Source organism: Giraffa tippelskirchi, chromosome X, assembly GCF_054371585.1.
Source record: "Giraffa tippelskirchi isolate mGirTip1 chromosome X, T2T-mGirTip1v1.2.pri, whole genome shotgun sequence".
NCBI classification, from domain to species: Eukaryota; Metazoa; Chordata; class Mammalia; order Artiodactyla; family Giraffidae; genus Giraffa; species Giraffa tippelskirchi.
In genome coordinates this window covers 109634615-109659100 of record NC_137289.1, presented here as the reverse complement: position 1 = coordinate 109659100, position 24486 = coordinate 109634615, and the positions used below count along the sequence as shown (strand labels likewise).

Sequence of the window (24486 nt, the reverse complement as noted above, 5' to 3'; positions counted from 1 at the left end):
CTCACCTAACAGGAGATACACTTAATTGCTTTTTAAAAGGCTACCATATTATCTCAACATTGGGATGCTTCCTGAATTAAATCGAGTGACATTTTCCTTTTTAGTGTTAAAATTGAACATGCTGCCTGGGCAAAGTAATTACTGTTTTATGATTAGAAAATCAGGACATTCTTTTTAACAGCCAATTTGACGTATTAACCCCCTTTCTTTCTGTGAGGAATAGGACTGGAAAGAGAGCCCTCAGAATATGGCTGAATTGACCAGTGTTAAGATTTAATAATCTAATCATCTGCTGTGTTCTTTGAAAGGAAAAAAATGATTTTGTGGATGGAATGGAAACAGTAAAGCAGCTTTTGAGCAATTTTCTGATTGCTCAGTGGACAATTGTAATGGAGTGGCAGCAGCAATGTACTGTAATTACTCTGGATTCAGAAATTTAAGTATCTTCTGCTAGGTCACAAAGACACTGCTTTAGGATAGTCTTATATTAGCAGAAGGGAACAGATGACCTCTTTGAGAAGTCAGACAGAATGAGTTCTGGGCGCAGGAATTTTGCCACCTGCACAATGGTAAGAATGCCACCAGCCTGTGTGCTTCGCAGTCCTGGGGCCACAGACCCTACACTGGCATTGCTTTTCTCTTCTTCTGCCTGACCTGCCTTTACCAGCATGGTGGGTGGCTCAAGACAGACATTGTCAAGCATCCCCAGAGACTTGGTCTCAGAGGGCAAGTGGGCCATGGGGGTTCCTACCAGAGGGAGGGAGCTTCATTTCTCAGGTGTCAATTGCATTCTTCTTTGTGCTTCATTGGAAAAGAGGTAGAGCGGGCATGCTCACCCTGAGAAGAGCCCAAATTGTGACCAGTACCATCCTGGGAATGACTGGCTGGCCTTGGCGTCGCTTAGATTTGCAGTCAGTCCCATCGCAGCCCCAAACAGCTCTCGGGGTTTCTCCCTCCTTCCAAGGTGTCTCTGGTTTGGTGGTTTGGTCACCCTGAGGTGGGACCCCAACGGAAGCAGTTTACTTAGCACTTTGTAAGCTGTATACTCATCAGGTCACCGACAAAGGACAACATTGGAGGAAAACCCAGTACTGTTCGGTAAGAGTAGGGGGAGGGGAGGGCGACACCCTCAAAAGAGTATACAAAGGCCTTCTCTGTGTGGTCCTTCAAGAGGAGCTGTTCTGCTCAGAACACATCTTGCATGTCCTGCCGAGGCACAAAGCAATGAGGCCATCTAACCTACAAGAAGGAAACTCGATGGTATGTTTTCAAGGATCTCAGGTTAATAGAACCACTGACACGCGAATGAAAAACCTGCCACTGACCTCTGGCAAAAAGCGAGAAAACCGCCAGCCTGACTCACCTGTATTGGAAGAACGTGACCTCACAGAAGGGTGATGGGATGGTTAATGTCTCTAATGCAACAAGGACATGATTCTCCTGTGCCAAGGGATATAGCAAGAGGAAGGAGAAACCACATGTTGCCTCCAGCACATGGGTGCCCTCGGGGGCATTGCGCTCTGGGAGCCAGACAAGGTCCCAGCTGTGCTCTGGCAGAGTATTTTGTTGTCCTGTCAACTGATAGTCATTCCTAGGCCTTCGATGGTTCAATGAGCATCTAAAGGATTATAAAATCTAAAAGGTCATCACCTTGTAAACCTGAACAAATCTATGATGAAATGAAGGACCCAAAGGCATTTAATTATTGAACACATAAAAGGAAGTATATTTAAAAAAAAATTGGTCAAACTGTCCTGTTATCATTTTAAAGGAATTTACAGGGCTGTTATAGATTATTCTTTTGGAATAATTCAGTTTATAGCAAATGCCTAAACTGGTTTCTTCATTGCACAGTATATTCTCTTAAAATGGGTGCTTTAAAACAATTACATACATATTAAAAATCCTCATTTCTTTGCTTAATTAAAATGTTAATACTCTCAGACAACACAGATCTGAAATGGTGAAACCAGCAATTCCCCCTCCCACCTTACAACAAATTAAATTGAGACAAAATTACAAACACATTTCACTACATGGTTATTATTAATAAAAATCAGTTTCTTTTGTTTGTTTTTTTATAAAGTTGCCCGAAATGCAAGGGATGTGCATAGGTTTACAACTTAGTCATAATAGCATTTTATTCTTATTCCCCTGGGTGTGCCCCGTGAACGGAATGTACTTTGTTGTAGATTACAGATTGTTTTGTCCAACACAGACACACCGACAGCATAAACGCTCGCGACTGTCCACATGCATTAAGAGTCAAGACCCAACTTCAAATCTCTAAAAGGTTTACAGGGTGCTTCAAAGAGACAGTATCACATTATCTGGATGTTACATAAAGGACTTAAAAAAAATACTATTCTAAAAAAAAAAGAGGAAAAAAAGGCCTTTAAAAATTCATGAGTTTTGTAATCACTAGACTGATTATTTCAAATAAATAAAGGAAAGAAAGATATTCCAATCCATAAAATCAGACTCTAAAAAGAATGTAGTGTTCCAACCCCAGTCAAGGTAACAGAATCATTGTTTATTATTATTAAAATAGATTATAGAAAGCAGCATCTATTTTGTGCAGTTTTTAGGGGCCTTGGAAATAAAAAGCTATGATTTCCAAAAATATAACATTCCAAAGGATTGAATAATACATACATTTAAAGATACATTTTATTAAAGTTTAGGAGAACTGATTAAAAAAGATACTGTCTCTTTAAATTAGTGTGTAATTGTTTTTCTCCTCCTATCTATTCGGACATGACAATAATTATAAATGTAGGTCACACTACAACTAGGTAGTCTCTAGGGACCATGACCTGCTGACACAAGGCCGATAACAAAGAGGCTTTTCCATGTATGAGGTGGCTCCCAGTTATGCGGCAGATATCTGGGGGAGGGGGGCCTAATAGACCCAGGAGACGGGGACCCACTGTGGGGCTGTGCACACGTGCTCCACGGCTTCCTCCAAATGTCTGATTGTCTCGTCGATTTCATTGTTGATAATTGTGAGATCGAAGTAGTGTGCGTATGTTCTCTGTAAGATGTCAGACTCCTTCTGCAGACGCTGAAGAGATTCATCCTAAATGGTGAGGGGATGGAGGAAGGGTTGGGTGTGGGAGGAGGGAGAAGCAAAGAGGAGAGAGAAGTCAACCAAGATGGTTTTCTTGGGCTACATTTCTGTCCCAGTGTCAGAAACAGTCGAGGCCCGCCTGTGATGGGACACATCTGAGTGTGAGGCCGAGGCTGCTCCGTAACAGAGGAGACCATGGCCCCCAGGATGGCAGGGTCACAGAACGACGGCTTACAACCACGACTGCTCACCATGCAACAGGGCCTCTATGACAATCTGGACGGACCAGAGGACACAGACACTCCTCAGCAAACACATGGCCCTGCCCTGGCTGAACTGTGCCCATCTGGAGTCAGCCGAGACTGTCTGTTGGAGTCGAGCTGTTCTGTGCTCATCCCCCTGACCCAGGCCCACCTCATCTCAAATCACTCTCCTGTTTGACAGAGTGGAGGGGATTTTGGGGGCGGGGGTGGTGAGGTCAGAGCCCTGCGTCCCCTTTCCTTGGTCCTCTGCTCTCGCTTGCACTGAGCCCTGGAGCCCAGCTGTGTTTGCCCCAGGAAGCCCCTGCCTCTGGATAACGAAGTGGAATTTTTCTGCCATGTTCCCAGAATTCAATTACATATATAATGCATTGCCTTCACTCACTAGCAGTGGACATGCTAGAGGCAAAAGCTTTTTGGATGTTACCAGTAATGGATGAAATGAGGACCAGTAATGGATGAAATGAGGCCGTATCCCAGATACAAAAGCAACTGACACCCGATGAATCCTTTCAAGGTGGTCAGCTTTGGAAATGGCCAAACATCACTGTTCGTAGGTCCTCATATCTCTTAAGGAAAAAACTCTGAAGGAGAAGCAGCTTCTCAACTCTTTGCTGCAGTAAAGACTTTCCCTAAACTTCTGCCGTGAGCCTGAGAAAGCCTCAGGATGGCAGTTCTTTCAAGATGAGGATCTCTTAAGGGCCACCAGAAAGTCTGCCTATGCATCTTCATGGCTCAGATCTTGTTATACTAAGCTTTTAATGGGGAAGTTCAAGTTTGAAACCAGGAAACTCTGTAAGTCAAATTAACTGATTAGGTAGGTAAGCTGTTGGGTAGACTCTGAAATATATATCTATCAATAGATACAATTCAATGCCTGTTTGCTTGATTAGTATCTCTCTCCCCAACTACAGCACAAGCTTGCCCTGTTGTGCCCAGCACTTGGTATTGTGCCTTATACATAGTAAGTGCTTAATAAACCTTACCAAAAGAGCAAGCACTTGGCTGGCTAATACTGGCCGTGATAGGATGTGAGGAGTGTTAAATTGGAAATCTACTAGGAAATGGGGGCCCATGATGACAGAGACAGGTGTGGTGCCGTCAGGAACTTGGGAGCTGTTGGCACTCACTGTAGGCTTAGGACCCCTCTTCTTTTCCCTGAGACCCACCTGTTTATATGAGACTCTTCCTGGGGGAACCTCGGCATGTGGTACAACCCTCTGACGAGGGATTCGAGGTAAGATAGTAACACTTGATTCCATCACAGCACCACAGTGGGGATGACAGACACCAGAAAAGTTGGGAAATCAATCTTTTCTATCAGGACACTCTGAAATGAGAGTGTCCTAACCTGTTTTGTCATCTACCAGAATTTCAAAGCAGGATGTGGCATGCTTTGGATGTTAGGTGTTAACTACTTCAGCATAGGTAAGACCTCAGTTAATCATCACCTTCTAAGGTCGTATCAATACAGTTTCTGCTTGCACTTAAAAAGCATAGTATTTTCACTGTGGCTCGACAACAAACAACACAAAACCCCATTTTAGGAAACACGCATTCACCCAAAGACAGGAGTGCTTCCTACCAATACGAGAAGGAGCAATTCCTACCATGTTGTGCTCCGGGCTAGGGGATTCTATTGGCATATACAGTCCTGGGCTTTAAGATCCACTAACAGGGCTTATAATTTGTTCAGAAAGCTGGGCTGATGAAAACATTCAAGAAAATTTATGGCTGAGAGCATTAAATTTTTAATGTAGTTCCCCCCCCATAAAGTTCCCTCTTAACGATCTTATAAGATGAAGTTATATTTGTCAGTTTCTTCCTCTACAACAGCATGTCTGCAGGCTTGACTTAACATGAGCAAGGTTTAACTCAGTGAAAACAAAATGCCTTTATTCTAATAGCAAAAGCAAGGATTTGTGGGAACAAAATGTCTACATTCTAAATCTATGAAAGGAAACAAGGCTGTATTTTATCACCTCCTAGCTGGTACTTACAGGCAATTTTCTGCACCATTTTGGCAGCTATGGAAAATTAGTAAAAGGGCAGGAAAAAAGGCAAAAACAAAGCAAAGATGGTAATTCAAGAAAAATGCATGGTAACCAAAGGATAAGAGCTAACCACAACATGGAGTTTCAAACATGTTTGTGTATTAAATAAGATGGAAAAGTAGACTTTACCAAGGAATACATCTTTTGCAAATGAAATGTCAAAAAATGACTGAAAATATGAATGACATAGAAATCGAGATATTTAGTCTTCATTAAACCTAGATGACTTCCCTGGTGGCTCAGATGGGAAAGAATCTGCCTGCCATGCAGGAGACATGGGTTTGATCCCTGGGTCGGGAAGATCCCCTGGAAAAGGAAATGGCAACCCACTCCAGTATTCTTGCCTGGATATTTAATTTTTTTCCTTAAGGTGAAAATCTCCAAGCTTTGATTTTACTGTCATAGACTTGGATGAGTCTAGGCCACTGTTAACTAGACAGTGCCAAGAACATTCTGGTGGGTTCTAGACCCTGTGGAAGGGATGGTCTTCAGTATTAATTTTGTAGAGAGTTTCCTCGTATGAATGACCCTACAGCAGCAATATACTCACTGGACATGCCATAAGTACCTTCTCATCAGCCTAGCAGTAGCACGCTATGCGAGCCAGCTTGGTTCCAGATGCTACTGCCAAGCCTCACAGGCACCATCTCCGTGGTGACTGCTGACTTGAATAGGCCTGAGAGGGGACTGGGCTCATTTCTAGGTTTGGGAGTCTCCAGGGGCCTGGGTAGAGATCCTGCATGGGTTCTACACTGGAGGCTGCTCAGGGGAGCCTAGGCAGCTCAGCCAAGGTGGTGGATGCCTCATAGTTGTCCTCAGGCAAAGCCATCTTTGGCCCCGAGCTCTGTCAGCACAGCCGTGATCAGGAAGGCAGCCCCACAGGGCGGGAGCAGGCCTATGGAGAAGGCCACGGGCTGATTGCGCTGGACACTCAAGCTTGAATTTGCCTAATGACTGATCTCGGAAGAACCATACTTCTCTGTGGGGTGTAATTCCTCCTTCTGAACGAGGACCTTGATCTCTGGAAACCTTAATGGCTGGCATGGAGGACAAAGCAGAGCTTCACTTAGTTGTCTTAATGAGATGGGGCTTTGGCCTTGAACGAGCGACACAAAGGCATCCTTACTCAAGGGACTGCTGAGTAGAGGACAAACTGATTAATTCTTACCTCATTCAAACCTGGAGTGATAGTTGGTGCGGCAATAAAAACAACAAAAGGAGCAAACTCCGCTGTTCTCAGGACCTTCAGAGCCTGTGTAAACAAAGAAGAAAACTGAGACTTAGAAATAACCGATGTAGTGTTCAAACAAGCCCATAGAAAATGATACAACTGGAAAAGCCCTTGATTCAAATTTTTGGCCAGATATTATTAAATTTACCAACATTATAAATAACTTATATGACTTCTTTTTGTCCAAGGGGTGGACAGTAGCCGTCGGAAAATAAAAGCTGACAAACTGGACATTTTTCTTAGGAATCTCATGAATCGATCTGAATTACTTTTCTGCAGAAAAGTGAATACTGATTGATTATGTTTGGTTACTGTTCATTCAAACCTGGTAATTTCAGTTTCTAGGAAATGCATTTTGGGGTAGATGGGGGCCAGCAGGCTGGCTCAGAACTCATCTAGAGCCCACCAAGCCACACTGCCAATTGCTCACAGGGAGAGCAAGTCCTGATCACTGTGACTGTGTTCACACCAACACAGGCCTTCTGAGTTGTCCCAGGGGAGGCCCCTCCCCCTACTCTGGGACTCTACAGGGAAGGGAGACCCCATGTAGAGATGGAGCCTGGAGCTACTCTAGAAGCCATGTGACTATGAGTAATTTGCAGGCCTGTGATAACACCTGTGTTCAAGGGAGAGGCGCCTCTGAGGCCCCTTTCAGTTCTGTTCTGAGGCATCCAAAACCTCTAACTGCAAGCTACTAGTTTGCACAGAGATCCTGCAAAGTCCGCATGTGATGCTGTGGGAGTTGATTCTGGTCAGGAGTTGGTGCTTCTGCCCCTCCCCTCTGAGGACAGGGCTCTCCCTGACCCCAAGCAAGGGGTTACACCCCCACCCTGCAACGAAGTCCAACATAGGCACACAATTCACAAGTGACTGACATGTAACTAATTTGTATGCATCAGGGGTAAATATCTTGCTGTCCTTTATTTAAGAATCAAACATGTCTATTCTGTTAACCACAGTTTGCTTTCTAAACAGCCTTTCAGTTGTTTGTGTTGCCCTATCCCTACTCCCCATTCCCCACTCCCAGTGCCTGGTTTGCTATAGTAGCAGTTCCAATTCCCAGGTGGCTCAGTGGTAAAGAATCTGCCTGCCAATGCAGGAGCACAAGAGACGTGGGTTCAATCCCTGGGTCGGGAAGGTCCCCTGGAGAAGGGCATGGCAACCAACTCCAGTATTCTTGCCTGGAGGATCCCATGGACAGAGGAGCCTGGCGGGCTACAGTCCATGGGGTCACCAAGAGTCGGCCATGATTGAGCACGCGTGCACAGAGCTCTTTACTAGCCGTGTGATCTTGGTCTTGGTCAGAGTGAGCCTTTAGCACACAGAGTGATTGTTCTAACGGGACTTCCCAGGTGGCACTAGTGGTAAAGAACCAGCCAATGCAAGGGATGCGAGTTTGATCCCTGGGTCAGGAAGGTCTCCTGGAAGAGGGCATGGCAACACACTCCAGTATTCTTGCCTGGAGAATCCCATGGACAGAGAAGCCTGGCAGGCTGCAGTCCATGGGGTCGCAGAGTCGGACACAACTGAAGTGACTTAGTATGGCATGGCACAACCCTACTAAGCCCTGCCACTAGAATGATCTTTGGGAACTACAAATTCCCTCATATCACCCCTCCACTCCAGACCTTGCAAGAGCTCCCTCTTGGCCTTGGGATGAAATGTAGCCTGGTCCACGCTCACCTTTCTGTCCCCCTCTGTGGCCAGGCCTTGCTGAACTGCTTTCAGTTCCACAAAGGGTCAACCTTTCTCTTCCTGTTCCCTCTGCCTGGATACTCACTTCATCCCCTGGCCCCCATTCCCCACTCTCCCTGTTGCTTGGCTGAGTGTTCTTTCTTCTGCAAATCCTTTGTGAGCTCTGAGTGGAGGCAGGCGCCCCTCTGGTGTGCTCCTGACACACCCACACTTAGGCACCTGTAGTGCCCGTCACCATGGAAATGCAAGTGTCTGGATGCTGCCGGCTAAGCTTCTTGAGGGCAGGGCTGTATCATTCAGTGGTTGCCCTCCTGCCCCAAATGGCACCTGGCAGAAATTGGCTTTTGATCAAGCAAAGATGTAAAAGTAGTACATACAGTTCACACAAAGTCTGTTTTGCCTTTTGAGGTGGGTTTGATTAGAGGGCATTGTGTTCTCATGGCTCAAGCAACTCTCTTGGCCTCTATGAATATCAAGGCATAGAAGAGGCAAACTGGTTGCTCAAGGTTTTGACTTTCCTGTTCAGTGCAAGGTTCACTTTCTCTAGGATTATGTTTCTGAATTTTAGTTACAGTTTCTCCTTGTGGGGTAAGGGAGTGCGGCACATTATTTTGCCTGCCATCAAAGTGCTGTAAAAAAAAAGTGCTTTAATTGTGAAAGTCACAGGCTCAGACTCCCCATGGGAGAAACCTCTTCGAACTTGCATATGTTCATTTTTGAAAGAGGTAATTGGCATTTCTTTGCAAAGCCTTTTGTGACTGAAGATTTTCGCAAGGAACAAATACTATGAAGAGGTCCATATATAGCTCAATGGAGCTTAACAGGGATCTTCGCATAGAATGGGCCTTTCTATCATTAATATTGGGGGCCTTTTTTCTATCCTTCCTCATAAATCAGGTGACTCCAGGGTCAGTTGAGACATAAGTTTTTCTTGTCACTCCACAGCCACCCAGAGTCACCTTCTGGGCAGCTTGGATGGGGACAAACTAAGGCACAGTCCCTACCCTTGCTCCCATCCCTGAGGTGCCATATAGATATCCACAAGCCACAACCCTCAGATGAAGTTGAGAATACCACCCCTGGCATGAAACGGACTTTTCTCTACTCAGTGACCACAGCCTAAAAGCCACCTAATTGAGTATTTTCAGTTTTAGTCTGCTATCCTATTACTACACCAGAAAGCTCAGCAACCATTGTCTGCCTGCCGATTACATTGCTCTATACAGCATTCACGGGCTTCCCAGCTGGTGCAGTGGTAAAGAATCTGCCTGCCAATGCAGGAGACACAGGAGACATGGGTTCGATCCCTGGGTCAGGAAGATCCCTTGGAGAAGGGAATGGCAACCCATTCCAGTATTCTTGCCTGGAGAATCCCATGGACAGAGGAGCCTGGTGGGCTACAGTCCATGGGGTCGCAAAGACTGGGACATGACTGAGCAACTGAGCGCTACCACCACAAGGCATTCACACCCTTAGTCTTTAACTATGAAGACGGGAAGGTCATTCAGCACCTACTGCATGAGACCGTCAATGTAGACTGTAGTCACCACACCACCAACTGCCTCTTATGTCTAAGAATCAGGTGATATATTCCTTTAGCAGTTAACTCCAAGGAAAGAACCAACATACTTTCCACTAGATGAGAATTATTGATTCATGACATTCTCCTTTTTGTCCTGGCTGCCAGGAAGTTCCGAGCCTCATTTCATGTGTATCACAGTAACTACTGTAGCCTCTGTGGTTAGTGCGCAGGGGTTTGACTTTCTCTCCTATATTATTATAGTTTCAAAATGGTAAGATGCCTCGAATCCTGACTGAGATCTTGCCTAGTCTCCCTCATACCTTCAGCAGTCACCATGCACATCCTGTTGTTCTTGAAGGCTTCTGTCCCCAGACTCTGCTCTACTTATGGCTCTCAAGTGGGTGCCATTTTCTGGCACAGTCTTAGCTTGCCTGAAGTTCAGGAGCAGGAAATGGGATTGCTTCACCAGGATCCCCCTCCCTCAGGTCATTAATAGGTGGCTTTAAGATAATCTCTAAACCCTCTTCCTTTTTGACTTTTAAGACAAGACACAGATTTGTTAATATTCATAGGCAAATATCTCTTTCTGAATCCCCAAGAAGGGAAAGTCTAGAAAGATCACTGAAAATATGTTGGATTCAGACAGGTGACGAAGCATTAATTTAACATTTAAAGCTAACTCTTTCTCTTTTGCAGATGAGTTGATTTAATGGCTCATCTGTGGCCAATAATTAATCTCACGTTACTACCCTCAAGGAATAAAAACTCATTTGACCAAGTATCTAAGAAGCAGCTATCTTTAAGACTTATTTGGCTTTTGCAAAATTAAAAAGTACTTAAGGGCAAGCATCTGAGTCATTTTGGAGAAAGATCTAAGGGCTTAAGAAGAACACAATGAACCCAGAAACTGATTTCACATAATAGCTCCTAGTTCAGAACCTGGCTCTTGTTTCTAAGCCCAGATCCCTAATAGGACTGTATGTCCTCCTTGATGACAACCTTTCCCCCTGTGGGCGAAAGCAAAGCCACAGCAATTCTCTTACTGGCAACTCTTCAATGCAGCAAATGGCCAAATCAGAATATAATTAAAATCTAACCCCCCCCCCTTTTTGGTTACATCATGTGGCATGTGGGATTTCTTAGTTCCCTGACCAGGGATCAAACCTGTGCCCCCTGCAGTGGAAGTGCAGAGTCTTAACCACTGGACCACCAGGGAAGTTCCTAAAACTGTCTTGACTACACACTGGAGCTGAGAGTTCTGGGATTAGGGAAATAGATTATTTTCTGAGCCATGGCTTTATTTCCATGAGAAATCAGCTCTACAGCTTTCCTCAGGTTTAACTTCCTTACAGATTTTTCTAAATGTTAAAGGTTTAAATTGTACTCCTATATACAAGGTGCACCAGCTTAAGGATTAATCAGGGTTAACTTTTCTAGGATGCTACAGTGAAAGGAGGCTGGGATTTTCTGTTTAAAAAAACAACCCGAATCCAAACCAAGACTGTTCAAGTGACAGTTAGGTTAAGCCTTGATTTCTTCATCTACAAAAGTGGATACAGATGTCTCGATCTCTGGTTACAAGGATTAGGTAGAGGAACTAATTGCTTGGCAGATGTAGAGGAACATAGTCTATTCCTATTATTTTAAGAGAAGTCAGGTTACTCATTTTTGTCTCAAGTCTTTACCATGGTCCTTTGGGATTAAAGTAGAACCAAGCATCTTATACAGTATTATTAGATATGTGTTCAGTTTGGCCTGAACTGTCTAAAGTCAGTTAATACGGCACAGACAATGAGCTGAACACCAGTGTGGGCTTTCTAGGGTGTCAGCAGTGGCTGAAGGGAGAGAGTTGTCAAAATGCCACCTGGCACTTCTCCCATTATAGATGGTTTTTGACGAACACTGAGGAAGGAATTTCATCCTTACCAGCTTGCCTTATTTGTATTCTTAGCTTCTGGCAGAATGCTTAGAACATACTAAGCAGTTAATACAGGCTGGTTGAGTCCAACTGTCCATGACACACAATGGAGTGGGTAATCAGACGGCCAGGGTGGGAAAGGGGCATGGAGAAAATGTCCTAAGGAGAGAGACTCCCTGAAGCAATGGGGCTCTGCCTGACAGCAAGTTGGTCATGGCCACGGGCATCCTGAAGGCAGGGTGCAGGCCCCGTCCAGCTGCGGGGGCGAGTGGGCTGAAGGGAGAGAAGCCTGAGGGCGAAGCCCAGGTGGTGCAGGCTCTGGGCACCTGTGGCTGGGCCGCTGGATGTGACGGTCATGGTGCCTGGGACCAGAGCGGTCAACCAGACTGATGAGGGAAGCGGGATCTGTGTGATCCCCGATCCCAGGGCCCTATTTCTCCTGAGAGACCCCAGTTCTGAGAGGAGGGGGACAAAAGAGGCAGGAGAGAAGAAAGCAGTGAGCCCCGCCAGCAGACAGGGAACAAGGAAGATGCCCAGGTCGGGCCACAGGTTGCTCTGGTGCCCAGTGCCGCACGTGGGCATCCTGGTAAGGCCGAGACAAGTGTCTCCCGCTCAGCAGTGCAGAGCAGTGCAGGGCTGGGCAGGGGCAAGGGCACAGGGAAGCTGGGCGCCAGGAGGGGAGCAGCGGTAGCAGCGATAGCAACAGCGGTGGCGGCAGCGGCAGCAGGTGAGGCAGAAAGCCCTGGAAAGTGGGCTGAGGTAACGCGGAGGGGGTCTGAGGAGCCCTGCAGCCAGCATACTGCTAGAGACATTACTACCAGCAGAAAACGACGTTCAGGTGAAGACCAGTGTGGAACCCAAGGACAGGGTGTCGAAGACCAGGACCAGGATTGAGACTTTGCCTCTAGCCACCCCTGGCCAGAAGATTTTTCCAATCCCTAGTAAGGAGGGATCAGTAGTTAAACAAAAATCAATCTATATTACACATCATATATTTAGTGCTCTAAAGGTCCAAGTTCATTGTTAAGTACACTGTATAGCGTTCACCCTACTGTTGCTTTCCTCCCCAGACCCTTAACCAGATTCCAAGTTCAAGAACCCCATCAGGTGCTGGGACATGGAAATGGCTGAACCCCCTGGCCCTGAGGTTAGGATCTTGGGGCCAAGTAACTGAGCCGCCAGGCCCCAGGTCACATAAACCCTGGTTAAGCTGGTTCCATCCTCTCTTTGGGGATGGTTAGGGGCCCAAGTCTCACACAGTGGCCCTTGACCAGGGATCTTCTCTGCCCCAGGGTAGCCAAGTAAGCCTTCTGGTGAAACAAAGCCTGCTGGAGGAGAGCTGGTCTACCATTTCAGCAGGTGGTATACTGATTCTATTTATAAGTGATAAGGGATTTTCTGTACAGGTTGGTCTTAGAAACGGCAGGCTGCAGAGTCACATGAGCACCCACAAACCTCTCCTGTAACCTGCCCGGGTGTCTACAACTCCCAAATTCTTCCTACTGGACTTTGAATCCCACTTGTTAGTTTGTCCTCTGATGAAAAATAGCTTGTGAGCATTTTTGATGTAAGACCTTGTGCTTTTTCCTTTTCAAGTTTAATAATTTCAATGTCTTCTAGCACAGGATGCACCTGCAGATCATCTAATTGTCTCTGAGTCCAGCTCTCTGAGCCCTCTCCAGGTTCTCCATATGCCTCCAAGTTTAAGCTCAGGGTCAGACACTGTCCCTCAGTAAAGAGGTGGAGGAGGCTGAGAACCACCATGGGTCTGTACCCCTGCTCCACCTGGCATACCCTGTGGCTCGCTCGTGCTTGCACTCATAAAGCTAGGGCTGCACATCAGACCCAGGGCCCAGGGTCAGAATTTCTTGCTGGTGATTAACCTAAGATGCTGGCAGAGGCTCTGATGGTCTAGTGTGAGCTGTACCAAGAGAGGAAAGGTGGCTGCAGTGTTTAACCAAGTGCCAGAGTCTCATCCTGAGTCAGATTACTGGAGGGTTTCTGGCACGCACAGACCTGATCGGCGCCTTATTGAGCTCCTGAGTATAATGAATCTCATAAGAGAACAGTTTCTCTTTCTTAGATACACTGTGTGTGCTCTGAGCACAACGATTAGCTTGCATTTTGGGTGGTTAACTCACGGTGCCTTCATTGCCGATACTTCCCTGCAGCTTGCTATTAGATTATTATGTGACCCATGATGTTCTGATAGCACTTTTTGATTTCAGAACCTGAGCTTAGCATGCAGGCAGGACGATGGCGTGCCAGGGGTGGCCGGGCATTACCTGAGGCTCCACGTCCAGTATCGCGATCAGACCTTGCTCGTGGATCTTGCGGATGGTCTCCAGTTTTGTCCCGTACATCGCATCCTCGTGGCTGCCGTACTCCAGGTACTCGTTATTAGAGATGTCTTGCATCATTTGGTCATGAGATACAAAGTAATAATTCTTTCCGTTTTCTTCATCTTTCTTTGGAGGTCTGGTTGTATCTGCAAAGTCACAGGTCAAAAGAGGTTTAAGAGGCTGAGCGTATGAGCTGATGCTCCCAATGGACCTGTGCTATGCTGTGCTTAGTTGCTCAGTCTGACTCTTTGTGACCCTATAGACTGTAGCCCATCAGGCTCCTCTGTCCATGGGGATTCTCCAGGCAAGAATACTGGAGTGGATATCCTATCATTCCTCCCGGGGATCTTCCCAACCCAGGCATTGAACCCAGGTCTCCTGCATTGCTGGCAGATTCTTTACCATCTGAGCCATGAGAGAAGCCCCCAGTGGACCTACCCAAACTCAATCTCTCTTAAAAGCCATGGATCCTGTAGCATATCTCATGCTCTGTTCCCACCCACAGTAGCTTTGTAGAAATCAGTTCTAGAAGTCCTATTTGTTCATGTGACATCAGAACACAGTAGTTGGTTAGTTGTTTGGTTTGGTGAACCTTTCCATGTGTAGATGAGACCTATTTCATCCCTTCAAGGGTAATGACGGGGAAAGACACTAAATGACCCAGGATTAACTTAACTTACTGTATGCTTTAATGCAGTTAGGTCTTCAGAGAAGGAAAAAGGAGAATTAAACAATGGAAAACCCCAAATGGTTATTTAAGTAAATGAAAATTTAAAAAAGTTTAAAAATTTAGTTCCTCAGTCTTACTAGCCACATTTCAGGGGTTTAGTACCCACATGTGGCTAGTGGCTACTGTACTGGACAGCACAGATATAGAATGCTCTCATGAGAGAACATTCTATTGAATAGTGCTGGTTTACAGCATCATGTACAAGGAGACTATTAGAATACAGCAAAAGGGATACCATATTGGAAACATAGTGACCTTAGCCAGACATGGCCATAATAGTTAGGAAAGACCTAAACCAGGAATTGGCAAACTATGGCTTGTGGGCCAAACATGGCCTGCTGTCTGTTCTTGTGAATCAAGTTTTATTGGAATACAGCCATGCTCATTTGTTTACATATTGTCTATGGTTGCTTTCAAGCCACAATGGCAGAGTTGAGTAGTTGTGTCAGAGACCATATGGCCTTCAAAACCTCAAATATTTGCTGTCTAGTCCTTTACAGAAAAGGTTTGCTGACCCCTGACCTGAGTGAGTTTTTACTAAAATATCTGCCCATAAGTCCTACTTCTGTGGGATACTAATAGGACCAGCATTCTCCAAAATGCACTTTAGGAAATGTTTTTCTAGATAAGCCAGAAACAACAGTTTTAGTTTTCTTTCTCCTTTTGCTTCTTTGCTTTTTTTGAGCAGGGATAAATTTATGTAACTCTTTGTTCTACATGAGTCCAAACCCAGGGGGAGTTCCCCATCTCCTGCTCCAACTAGACTGTACAACTCCCAAGTGCTCATGGACATCAAAATGTGGATGTTTAAAGAAGAACCCTTTCTCCAGGCACACAAAAAATTGAAGAAACAGCATACTATGTTGACGCTGTATTATGTGCTATATACATACCCACAGTCAAATATTATGGCAAGTAGACATGATTAGGGTCAGCAACAGCACGCTTTAAAACCAAGCTAGTTCACTGGCCATTTAATAACATAGAATTTCAATTGTTTATGTGATCAAGAAGAAAGGTTAGCTAAGCTTGCTATACTCATGGTCTAGATATAAGGAGAATTAAAGTAATATTTGGAAGTATTTTACTAGAAAACTCAAGTGGTACCGCTTGAAAGAATATTTGGTGAATTTCTTTTTTTTTTGAGTAAATAAGATAGGGTTCTGGGATGATAGTGGTCTGATGAAACCTCACAACTCTCTGGGGTGTAGAGAAAAGTCAGTGGTGTTGACATGGCATTGGAAGGCGCTATAGGATGGAGTCAATCATCACGCATTCTCCTTTAGCTCTTTCCACTCTGAACAAAGCTCTAACTGCAAGAAAGCTTTTGGGATTCAAATTTTAAACTTTTGAATAGTAGTAGTAGTAATAATAATAATAATAATAATATAAAATGAGAGTAGTAAGGTGGTTGTTGTCTATCCGGTATCTGCTAAGTACTTCACATGACCTCAAATCCTCTTCATCTTCCTGGAATTACTTCATTTTGTAATTGAGGAAGCAAAGAGGACATGAGATTAAGGATAAGATAGAGGAAATCTGGAGAATAAAAATATTATAGATTTAAAATTCTTTACAATAAGCAGTGGATAGCCCATTGGGTTTTAAAAATGATAAAAATCAATAATTTAGGGACTGATTGAGGAAAATATTGTTATATCAAAGAAAACTATACTATCATTAAAACCTGTTTTTCTGAAGAATAATTCATCTGGGTAACATTTATGACATATTGTTGGAAAAATTAGTTTACGAACAGATTGGACGAGCCCAATTTTGTTAAACTATAACAGTGATAACACACACATACACATGATGTGTTTGCACTAAGAGAAGCCTGGAGGGATATTCAATAAAATATTGATGGCACTATTATCTGGGGGGTGGTGGTGGGACTTCCCTGGTGGCTCAGTGGTAAAGAACCTGACTGTCTACACTAATGCATATATATGGAATTTGAAAGATGGTAACGATAACCCTATATGCGAGATAGAATAAGAGACACAGATGCATAGAACAGTCTTATGGACTCTGAGGGAGAAGGTGTGGGTGGGACGTTCTGAGAGAATAGCATTGAAACATGTATATTATCATATGTGAAACAGAACACCACTCCAGGTTCGATGCATGAGACAAATGCTCAGGGCTGGGGCAATGGGATGACCCAGAGGGATGGGATGGGGAGAGAGGTGGGTGGGGGGTCCAGGAGGGGGAACACATGTGAACCCATGGCTGATTCATGTTAATGTATGGCAAAAACCACTACAATATTGTAAAGTAATTAGCCCCCAACTAAAATAAATAAATTTATTAAAAAAAAAAAAAAAAAAGAACCTGACTGTCAATACAGGAGACTTTGGGTTCAATCCCTGGGTCAGGAAGATCCCCTGAGAAGGAAATGGCAACCTACTCCAATATTCTTGCCTAGGAAATCCCATGGACAGAGGAGCCTGGCAGGCTACACCATGGGTTCACAAAGAGTCGGACATGACTGAGTGACTAAACAACAACTATTGGGGATAGGGTGGGGTTGGGATTAACTGTTAACTCATTTTCTTTTTTGTTCTTTTCTGGATTTTCCAAATTTCCTATAATGAACAGTTCTTACTTATGTCATCAGAAAAAATATGTAAATTACAAGATTAGAAAAATACTAGGAAAAATATACTAAATTGCTTACGTGGAATAGGGTATGCAAACCGGTCTGGGTGCTTTGTGATGAGGGTGTTCTTTATGTGTCTTCTCCCAACACCATGTGCACCTACATCATTTTTTAAAAAGTTAAAATTGATAATTGTTAATAATAATTGTAAAAGGTTTTGAAGATGAAAATAAGAAAGCCACTTATACAGTCAAACTTACCTAATAGGACTAGTGTTTTCCTTTTGAATGCTGGCAGTTTTACTACTTCTTCATATGTAACAAGATCTAATTGATCAAACACTAAAATGCAAAGATTTAGAAGGAATATAAATTTACAGAACGAATAGTTCATGTATATAAATTATAATTTTACTCGCAAAACCAAAATTATAGTAAATCCATGTCTTAAGAAATATGAATCCAACTTATGATATATAGCTCACATGTAATTTAAGTCATATAACCTTTTGGGAGAAGATTTCACTTTTAAGCCCATGAAAATGCACTTTTAGAACCAGGGGCATCCAAAGACATGTTGAGAACATGCATATAAGTCCAATTGTAAAAGATACTGCATATCTTTTCATGCAGTATCCAACAAATCATGAGTTCATTCAAAACCACATGCTGTTCATATTTTTGCAATTTTAAGAAATCAGCAATACTAAAAAGAAAAAGTCTCCAGACAGTGACCAACATGAATATAGCATGAATGCAACTAGAGTTAACCAAGAAAGAGGCCAGCTAGATTATTTCTAGGGATGAATGAGAGATGCATGGACAGCTGGTCTTTAACTTGATGGTTCTTTCTTTCAGCAGAGTTGCTGAAGGTAGCATGCTAGATTCTGTCAAAGTCAAGTTCTGTAAGTATGATTTCACAAACTTTGGAAATGAGCATCTCACAGGTTTTATTGTAACCCAGCTAGCTATCCATTCAATGGAAAGTCTTGGGTGTGTAAGTAGGGGAACATGCTTCCCTGGACCCCTAACTTTGTCAGCCTGTGTGTGTTGTTGGGATGGATAGAACCGGAAGAAGCGTGAAGCAGTCTGAACTTGGAAAGCTTTGCAAAAGGGGAGTTCTCTAATCATTACAGACTGAGAAGAAAAGCTTTAAAAATAGTTTTTTGAAACCTGACTCTTAATAAAACTATTACAAAAACTTTTCCAAGAGGATGACTGTTCCTGTTGAAGTTTACAGTAGTCCAATTCTCACACACATTTGAAAATTCTCACAAGAAGGTTAAAATCATGTATCTGTGTTCCTGTAATATTTTTTTCTATGTGATATTACCCAAATGTTGTCAGGCACACATTGAAATTTCTTTTTTTTTTTTTAAGAATATTGAATAAGGTCTGGATTTTAGAGGGGTTGAAATAAATTCCACGAAACTGATTCCATGGTGTAATAGAGGAATCTACAATGCTTCAGTCAATCATTAAGAGAAGCGTCTACTCCCTGAAACAATATGGCCAAGTGCTTTTGAATATCAGCTCAGTCCTTAACATTTGTGATCTTCCCAGTAGCAAAGAACTTTAAAATGTAAAATAGGATACTCTGGAATGCAATAGATCAGAAACAAACAAACAGAAGTATCATTCCCAAAATATTAAAAAAGAGAAATAGAATATGTTAGAAATAAGGGTTAGTGCATGTTAATGGGTATTTGTGCATTTGTTTTCCTTTGATAACTTGATTGCATAAAGGTTGACTGAAAGACTTTAAAGCATATTTCTCTAGCAACAGCTAAAAACCACAAAATGCTTTCTGTGTTTAGAATGGCATATTCACAAAATTGAAATGAACAGGAGGTTCTCTGCATGGCAGAGCTAGCTAGTCATGCTGCAGTGGTAATGGTGACAAAGAGTTGTAAAAATAAAAGCAGGAGGGCAGACGGCATTGCTCTATATACCTATTGCCCTCTGAGTGCTATGCCCATCAAGAAAAGTATGCTTATGAAAGAGGTCCATCAACAAGCTGATATATTTTAGTATCTAGAAATAATCAAGCATCTCACAAAAGAGCAAGATGTTGACACACGTCTTTCTGAATGGTATATACATCTCTTTCCCTCTATAGAGCCCTAACAACTCCAATCTTACTGAATTAAGTCATCTTTTTTCAACCACATAAGAATGAGTTAGATATTAACAATCAATACAACAAACAAATGAACAGATAGGTTACACATCAATATCTTAACCATAAATGAGTAGCATGAAGAGGTTACTCTGGTCTAAATGAAATCATCACATGGCCACAGGATGGAGAAACAATAAAAGAGGATATTTTCAAATATGACATACAAGGAATATAAGGAGAACACTTTGAGACTGAACTTTTAAAGGTTTTAAGTTGTTTGCTGATTAAAAGAAAGGGACTTAGTGAGAGGAAATCGTCAAAAACAAAGAGGCACAGTCACTCAACAGGTTACTTACATGCACAGAGGCCATTGGGAGTAAGACAGCATGAAAAATGTACAGGGGTCATTGAAATATGGCTTTTAATATATTAGTAAAATAAAAGTATAATATGCACAAAAGAAACTTTACCATGCAATATTCTAAACACAAGGCAAATAAATCACATTAAGAAACAAACTCATTTTAATAAAAAATCCAACAATATCCTTATATATAAGTCAGTGGGTTTTATATACTAGCAAGTGCATACAAATTTTGTCTGGGAATCATTACAAGAAACCTTCTTCAGGGAGTGTAGGTGTGGAAGTCTTTTGCTTTTCATTTTGTGTCCTTTCTAATCACGTGTGCCTGTTACTTTTACTATTAAAAAAAACTGTCAACAGGGCCACTTTCAGTTGTCTTTAGAGTTCTTGGTATTAAAGAAAACAAAAGTAATAGCTTTTTAAATTCAACAGTACTAATTTGTGGTATTAAGCATAATTTAAACACACCTATGAATGGTATTGTAGAAATCCTCTATAGATTTGTTCATGTTTGTGTATATAAATGGGGTTTCTCAGGATATTTAAATACCACTGCTCAGGGCTTTAACATTAAAAAAAAATGAATTAATGAAGTCTTTAAGAAAAAAGTTTGTACTAATAGCTTGACCTAAATATAATAAAAAATAATAAAATAAAATATAATAAATAATAAATAAAATAAATAAAATAAAAAATAATAGCTTGATTTTGGAAGTCCTAGGGCTGAGGAATCTCAATGCCTCAAAGAGTATAGTTCTTCTAGAAGCACGACAATGCTTTTTGTGTCAAATTTGTGACAAAAAATTTTTTATGTGTTACAGAAAATGTGTTTGCTATAAACTCAAACATAATCAAATCTATTCCCAAGGCTTCAGAAATACTGTCTGGCATATCGTCCTGACTTCTCTGTAAGCTATTCAACATTCAAGACACCTGTAAGTATTTAGGTAACTATTCTCCAGTAGAATCTTTTTCCATAAAAAAAACTTTAAACATTTATTCTTTGTCTCAGTAGGAAAAGCCACATAAGTATCTTCAGATACCAAACCTCCACTTAGGTGAGAAATTTCACACAGGTAACACCGGGCGGAGTGCACACACCAATGCCTGCAGTGGCCAGGTAGCTAATTTGTTTGAGTGAATGGGCCACGTGCAAGGATGGAGCCATGGAGACAATGGATCCTAGAGAATGAGTGTCCATCCAAGAGGGACCTCAACAGCCTAGAGTTGCTAAGGGAGGAAGTGGGCCCCATGTTACCACACTCCGTTCCTTTAAGGAAAGGTAGAAGCCCAAATTTTATGTTAAATATTTGATTTTCAGATGATTATTTTAAACACCATGTGTGTATGGAAAAAAACAACATTTGTTTATGGGTCACATTCAGCTGATAGACTCCCACTATATAATGTGAGAAGTAGGCAACAGTTTGAATAGAATTATGCTTTAACTAGACATGTGGAATTTCCAGGTAACAGAAATGGAAATAATTAATTCTAGCATTTTATCATTTCTATCAGTCCTAGATCTTAATAAAGTTCTCATCTTTCATTTTTACTACAAATATAAACAACTTCAGAATTTAATGATGGGGTTTGGATCCTGCTATCAATAGTTGCAGAATTCTCAAAGATAGGAAAAAAAAACCCATATGGTTCTTATTTTTTAAAAATTATTTTTCAATGTATAAAAATCAGTTGCCATTTCTTTTTTTTAATTGAAGTATAGCTGACCAACAATGTTTTAGTTTCAGGTGTATAGCAAAGTGATTCAGTTTATATATATATTCTTTTTCAGATTCTTTCCCCTTATAGGTTATTACAAAATATTGAGTTCCCTGTGCTATATAGTAGGTCCTTGTCGGTTACCTATTTTATATGTAGTAGTGTGTATATGGTAATCCCAATGGCCCTTATTTTACTTTACTGAGGACTATGGGAAGATCCCCTACTGCATTTTACAATCAACTCTTGAATAAATCAGAAAACCCCTTTCAGAAATATAGTTTGATTTGTGGCCTATGAACCCATTTGTCTAGTTCTTGGTATTTAAAAATATGATATTTCAAAGTACTCAAAGCATTTAGTTTCCCATCGGAAGTCAACAGTATGTGTTTCTCTCTTTTAGAGCAATTCTTTATGTCAACAATGCCACGTATTAGGGTAAACTTTCATCATAGCTAAAAGCAGAACAGCTGATAAAATACTTGACTTTCTTTGCTGACAGTTTCATCTCTTATAAAGTCAAGGTAATAAGCAAATGGTTCTTCTGGTCTTTATGATTAACAAAAGGTAAGAGTTGGTTTGTGATGGGGAAGAAAGCTGAAGAGAGGCGGCAGAAAGGACTTGATGAGGAAGACCACTGCTTAGGAAGATGCTACAGGTAACAAAAAGTGGTGGTGGTCTTTGCTGCTCCTCTTAATTTTAAGTTTACAAGATCTTAGATACATCCATGGTTTTGGATAGGAGTGTTGTGTTAAAAGACGACAGAGAAAAAGTAATCCTATTCCATCTCTATGAGGCTCCTGCCTTCTCTATCAGGGTTGATAAAACCTTCAATGTAATGGGCAACATTTACCAGAGCTAAACCTTCAGATAAGGGACAGTGACTGAGTACTTGGCTTCATTAAATGATACCCATTTGTCAGGCCCAGTGATGAAATAACCTGAGATCCACTGAACTTTAGAATTGGCAAAGATATCCTTGAGTGACTAAAACCCAATTTCCTCATTTTGAGGCCCACAGGAGTCAAATGATTTGCTTGAGTTGAATGGTTACTCAGGTGTGCTAACTCCTGGTCCTAGCTCAGGCTGGCTATTAAGCTTACAGGTGTGTTTGCAGGCCCACCAAGTACCACCTATGATGAATCAGAGAGAACGGGAACAATGGAAGATCAGTGGTGCCCTGGTGATCAAAGAGTGGAAAAAGTGGACTGACCACCAGATGGGATACTGGTTCTCTGGTAAAATTCTTAAGTGAACTATTCAATGGATTCTTTGTCAGAATTTAGAGATTCTAGTTTTTCAATGGACTTCTTATTTTTCCTCAGAGTTGAACTAAAGAGTACTGGCAAACCGAATACTCATGTCTACATGCCCTCTATCAGTACAGTATAAAAAGCTAAGGATGGTTTAACAGCCTCATTGGCCATTTCTTTGCTTTTCTAGGTTTAAGTTAATTTTAATGCAATCTATATAAAAATTACAAGGTGATACATATATACATAATGTCAACAGACCTTTTGAACCTGTTAGAAGCTGATGGAAATCAAGGTGATTATGGAGACTTGGCAATAATCACTGACATTTTGTGTTAGACAACATTCTGCTGATACTACAGTGAATTTCTTCAAATAGTATTACTCAAGCATTTACAGTTGGTTTTAACTACTTATATTTAACTAATCTACTCTGAATATTTCTTCCCTTTATAAAACAAAAAATGCCATTATTAGACTAGTGTTCTATAGTGGTGCTTAATCAGAGATGATCCATTTTATTGCAATAAAAATATCATGATGGGAAAGATTCCTTATTTAACTGAACCATTTAAAATTAAGCCATGTGGTCACTCACATTCATTCCACATTAAACAGTACTTCAAAGTGTTTACTTTTACTCTCAGATCAAGCAATGAATCATTCAGAGTTTCAAAATAATTTTTCCTGGTAAATGCTAATAAAACATTCTACAGAGGGAAAAGCATTTCATATTTGTCAGAAATATTATACCATCAAATTGGGTATGCATGATTGCATTCACTTCATTTTTTTTTCTTTTGCCATATATTTGATGTTAGAGTTATTTCTGAAACCTTGGGAACTAGCCTAATGCCCATGTTGGGGCTTGCAATTCCTCAGAAAAAGTTCCTTATAAAAGGAGTCATATTAAGAAGGTATTAAAAGTAAGTAAATGCTACTCTATATCATCATGCAGTTTCTTTAACTTACATCCTGTGAGTCTTCTGGGAATTTTACTGCAATGACAGAGCATGCTTTTTTTGTATTCATTTCAGTTCTTAGCAAATGAGTGACTATTTTGACTTCAGTTGAATGCAAGCTTCAAAACAGACAAACATACCACAAAGGGCAGGCCAAGATAACATTCTTGGTCTTTTAGAAGCTAGGAAGTACCGTGAAGGAAGGAGACTAGTGACAGGAACTAATGTCATTTGTACTCTTTCAAATCAATCACAGCTCTGTTAAGAGTGCACATTTGCCCTTAGGAATGTGTCACAGGGCTATATCCGAGGGCCAGAGAGGAGCCAGAAGTTGAGGGTATTTGCTCAAAACCAATCTCAGCAAGAGGCAAGAATCCTGGTGACTTGGCAAGCCCTCAATCTCTCATTTCTCAGGGCAGGACTTAATGTACTGGGTTCTCTGAGTTCCAGGGAATTATGTTTCCAAATAGCATTTTCTTCCTATAAAGTAGAGCTCTGTAAACTATTTGGCAAATATAACCAACATAATAATTGAGGGGGGGTTTCTTAAAAGTTTTGTAAGCTGATGAAAGATCTCATGTGGTGACATTTTTGGATAGAGAACTCTGAAGATGGAATTGAGGTGTGACATCTACTTGGG

At 41.9% G+C, this 24486-nt stretch overlaps 1 protein-coding gene and 1 non-coding gene across 12 annotated transcripts in view; both read right to left on the bottom strand.

The window, feature by feature from the left end:
- Positions 1-1702: 1702 nt before the first annotated feature.
- Positions 1703-24486, bottom strand: part of CASK (calcium/calmodulin dependent serine protein kinase) — a 385636-nt gene continuing 362852 nt past the window's right edge. For 9 of the 11 annotated variants that reach the window (XM_081564446.1, XM_081564438.1, XM_081564435.1 and 6 more), the window contains 5 exons: positions 17685-17765; positions 17503-17583; positions 14036-14238; positions 6553-6636; positions 1703-3079 (listed from right to left, as the gene is read on the bottom strand). In XM_081564446.1, the coding sequence (XP_081420572.1) occupies positions 2903-3079; positions 6553-6636; positions 14036-14238; positions 17503-17583; positions 17685-17765 (626 nt within the window). In that variant the 3' untranslated portion in view covers positions 1703-2902. The remainder of the gene's footprint in view (positions 3080-6552; positions 6637-14035; positions 14239-17502; positions 17584-17684; positions 17766-24486) is intronic. The other 2 variants (XM_081564440.1, XM_081564447.1) reach the window with 1 other exon arrangement.
- Positions 10976-11048, bottom strand: TRNAG-UCC (transfer RNA glycine (anticodon UCC)). The gene has a single exon. It is a non-coding gene; the product is annotated as a tRNA-Gly (tRNA).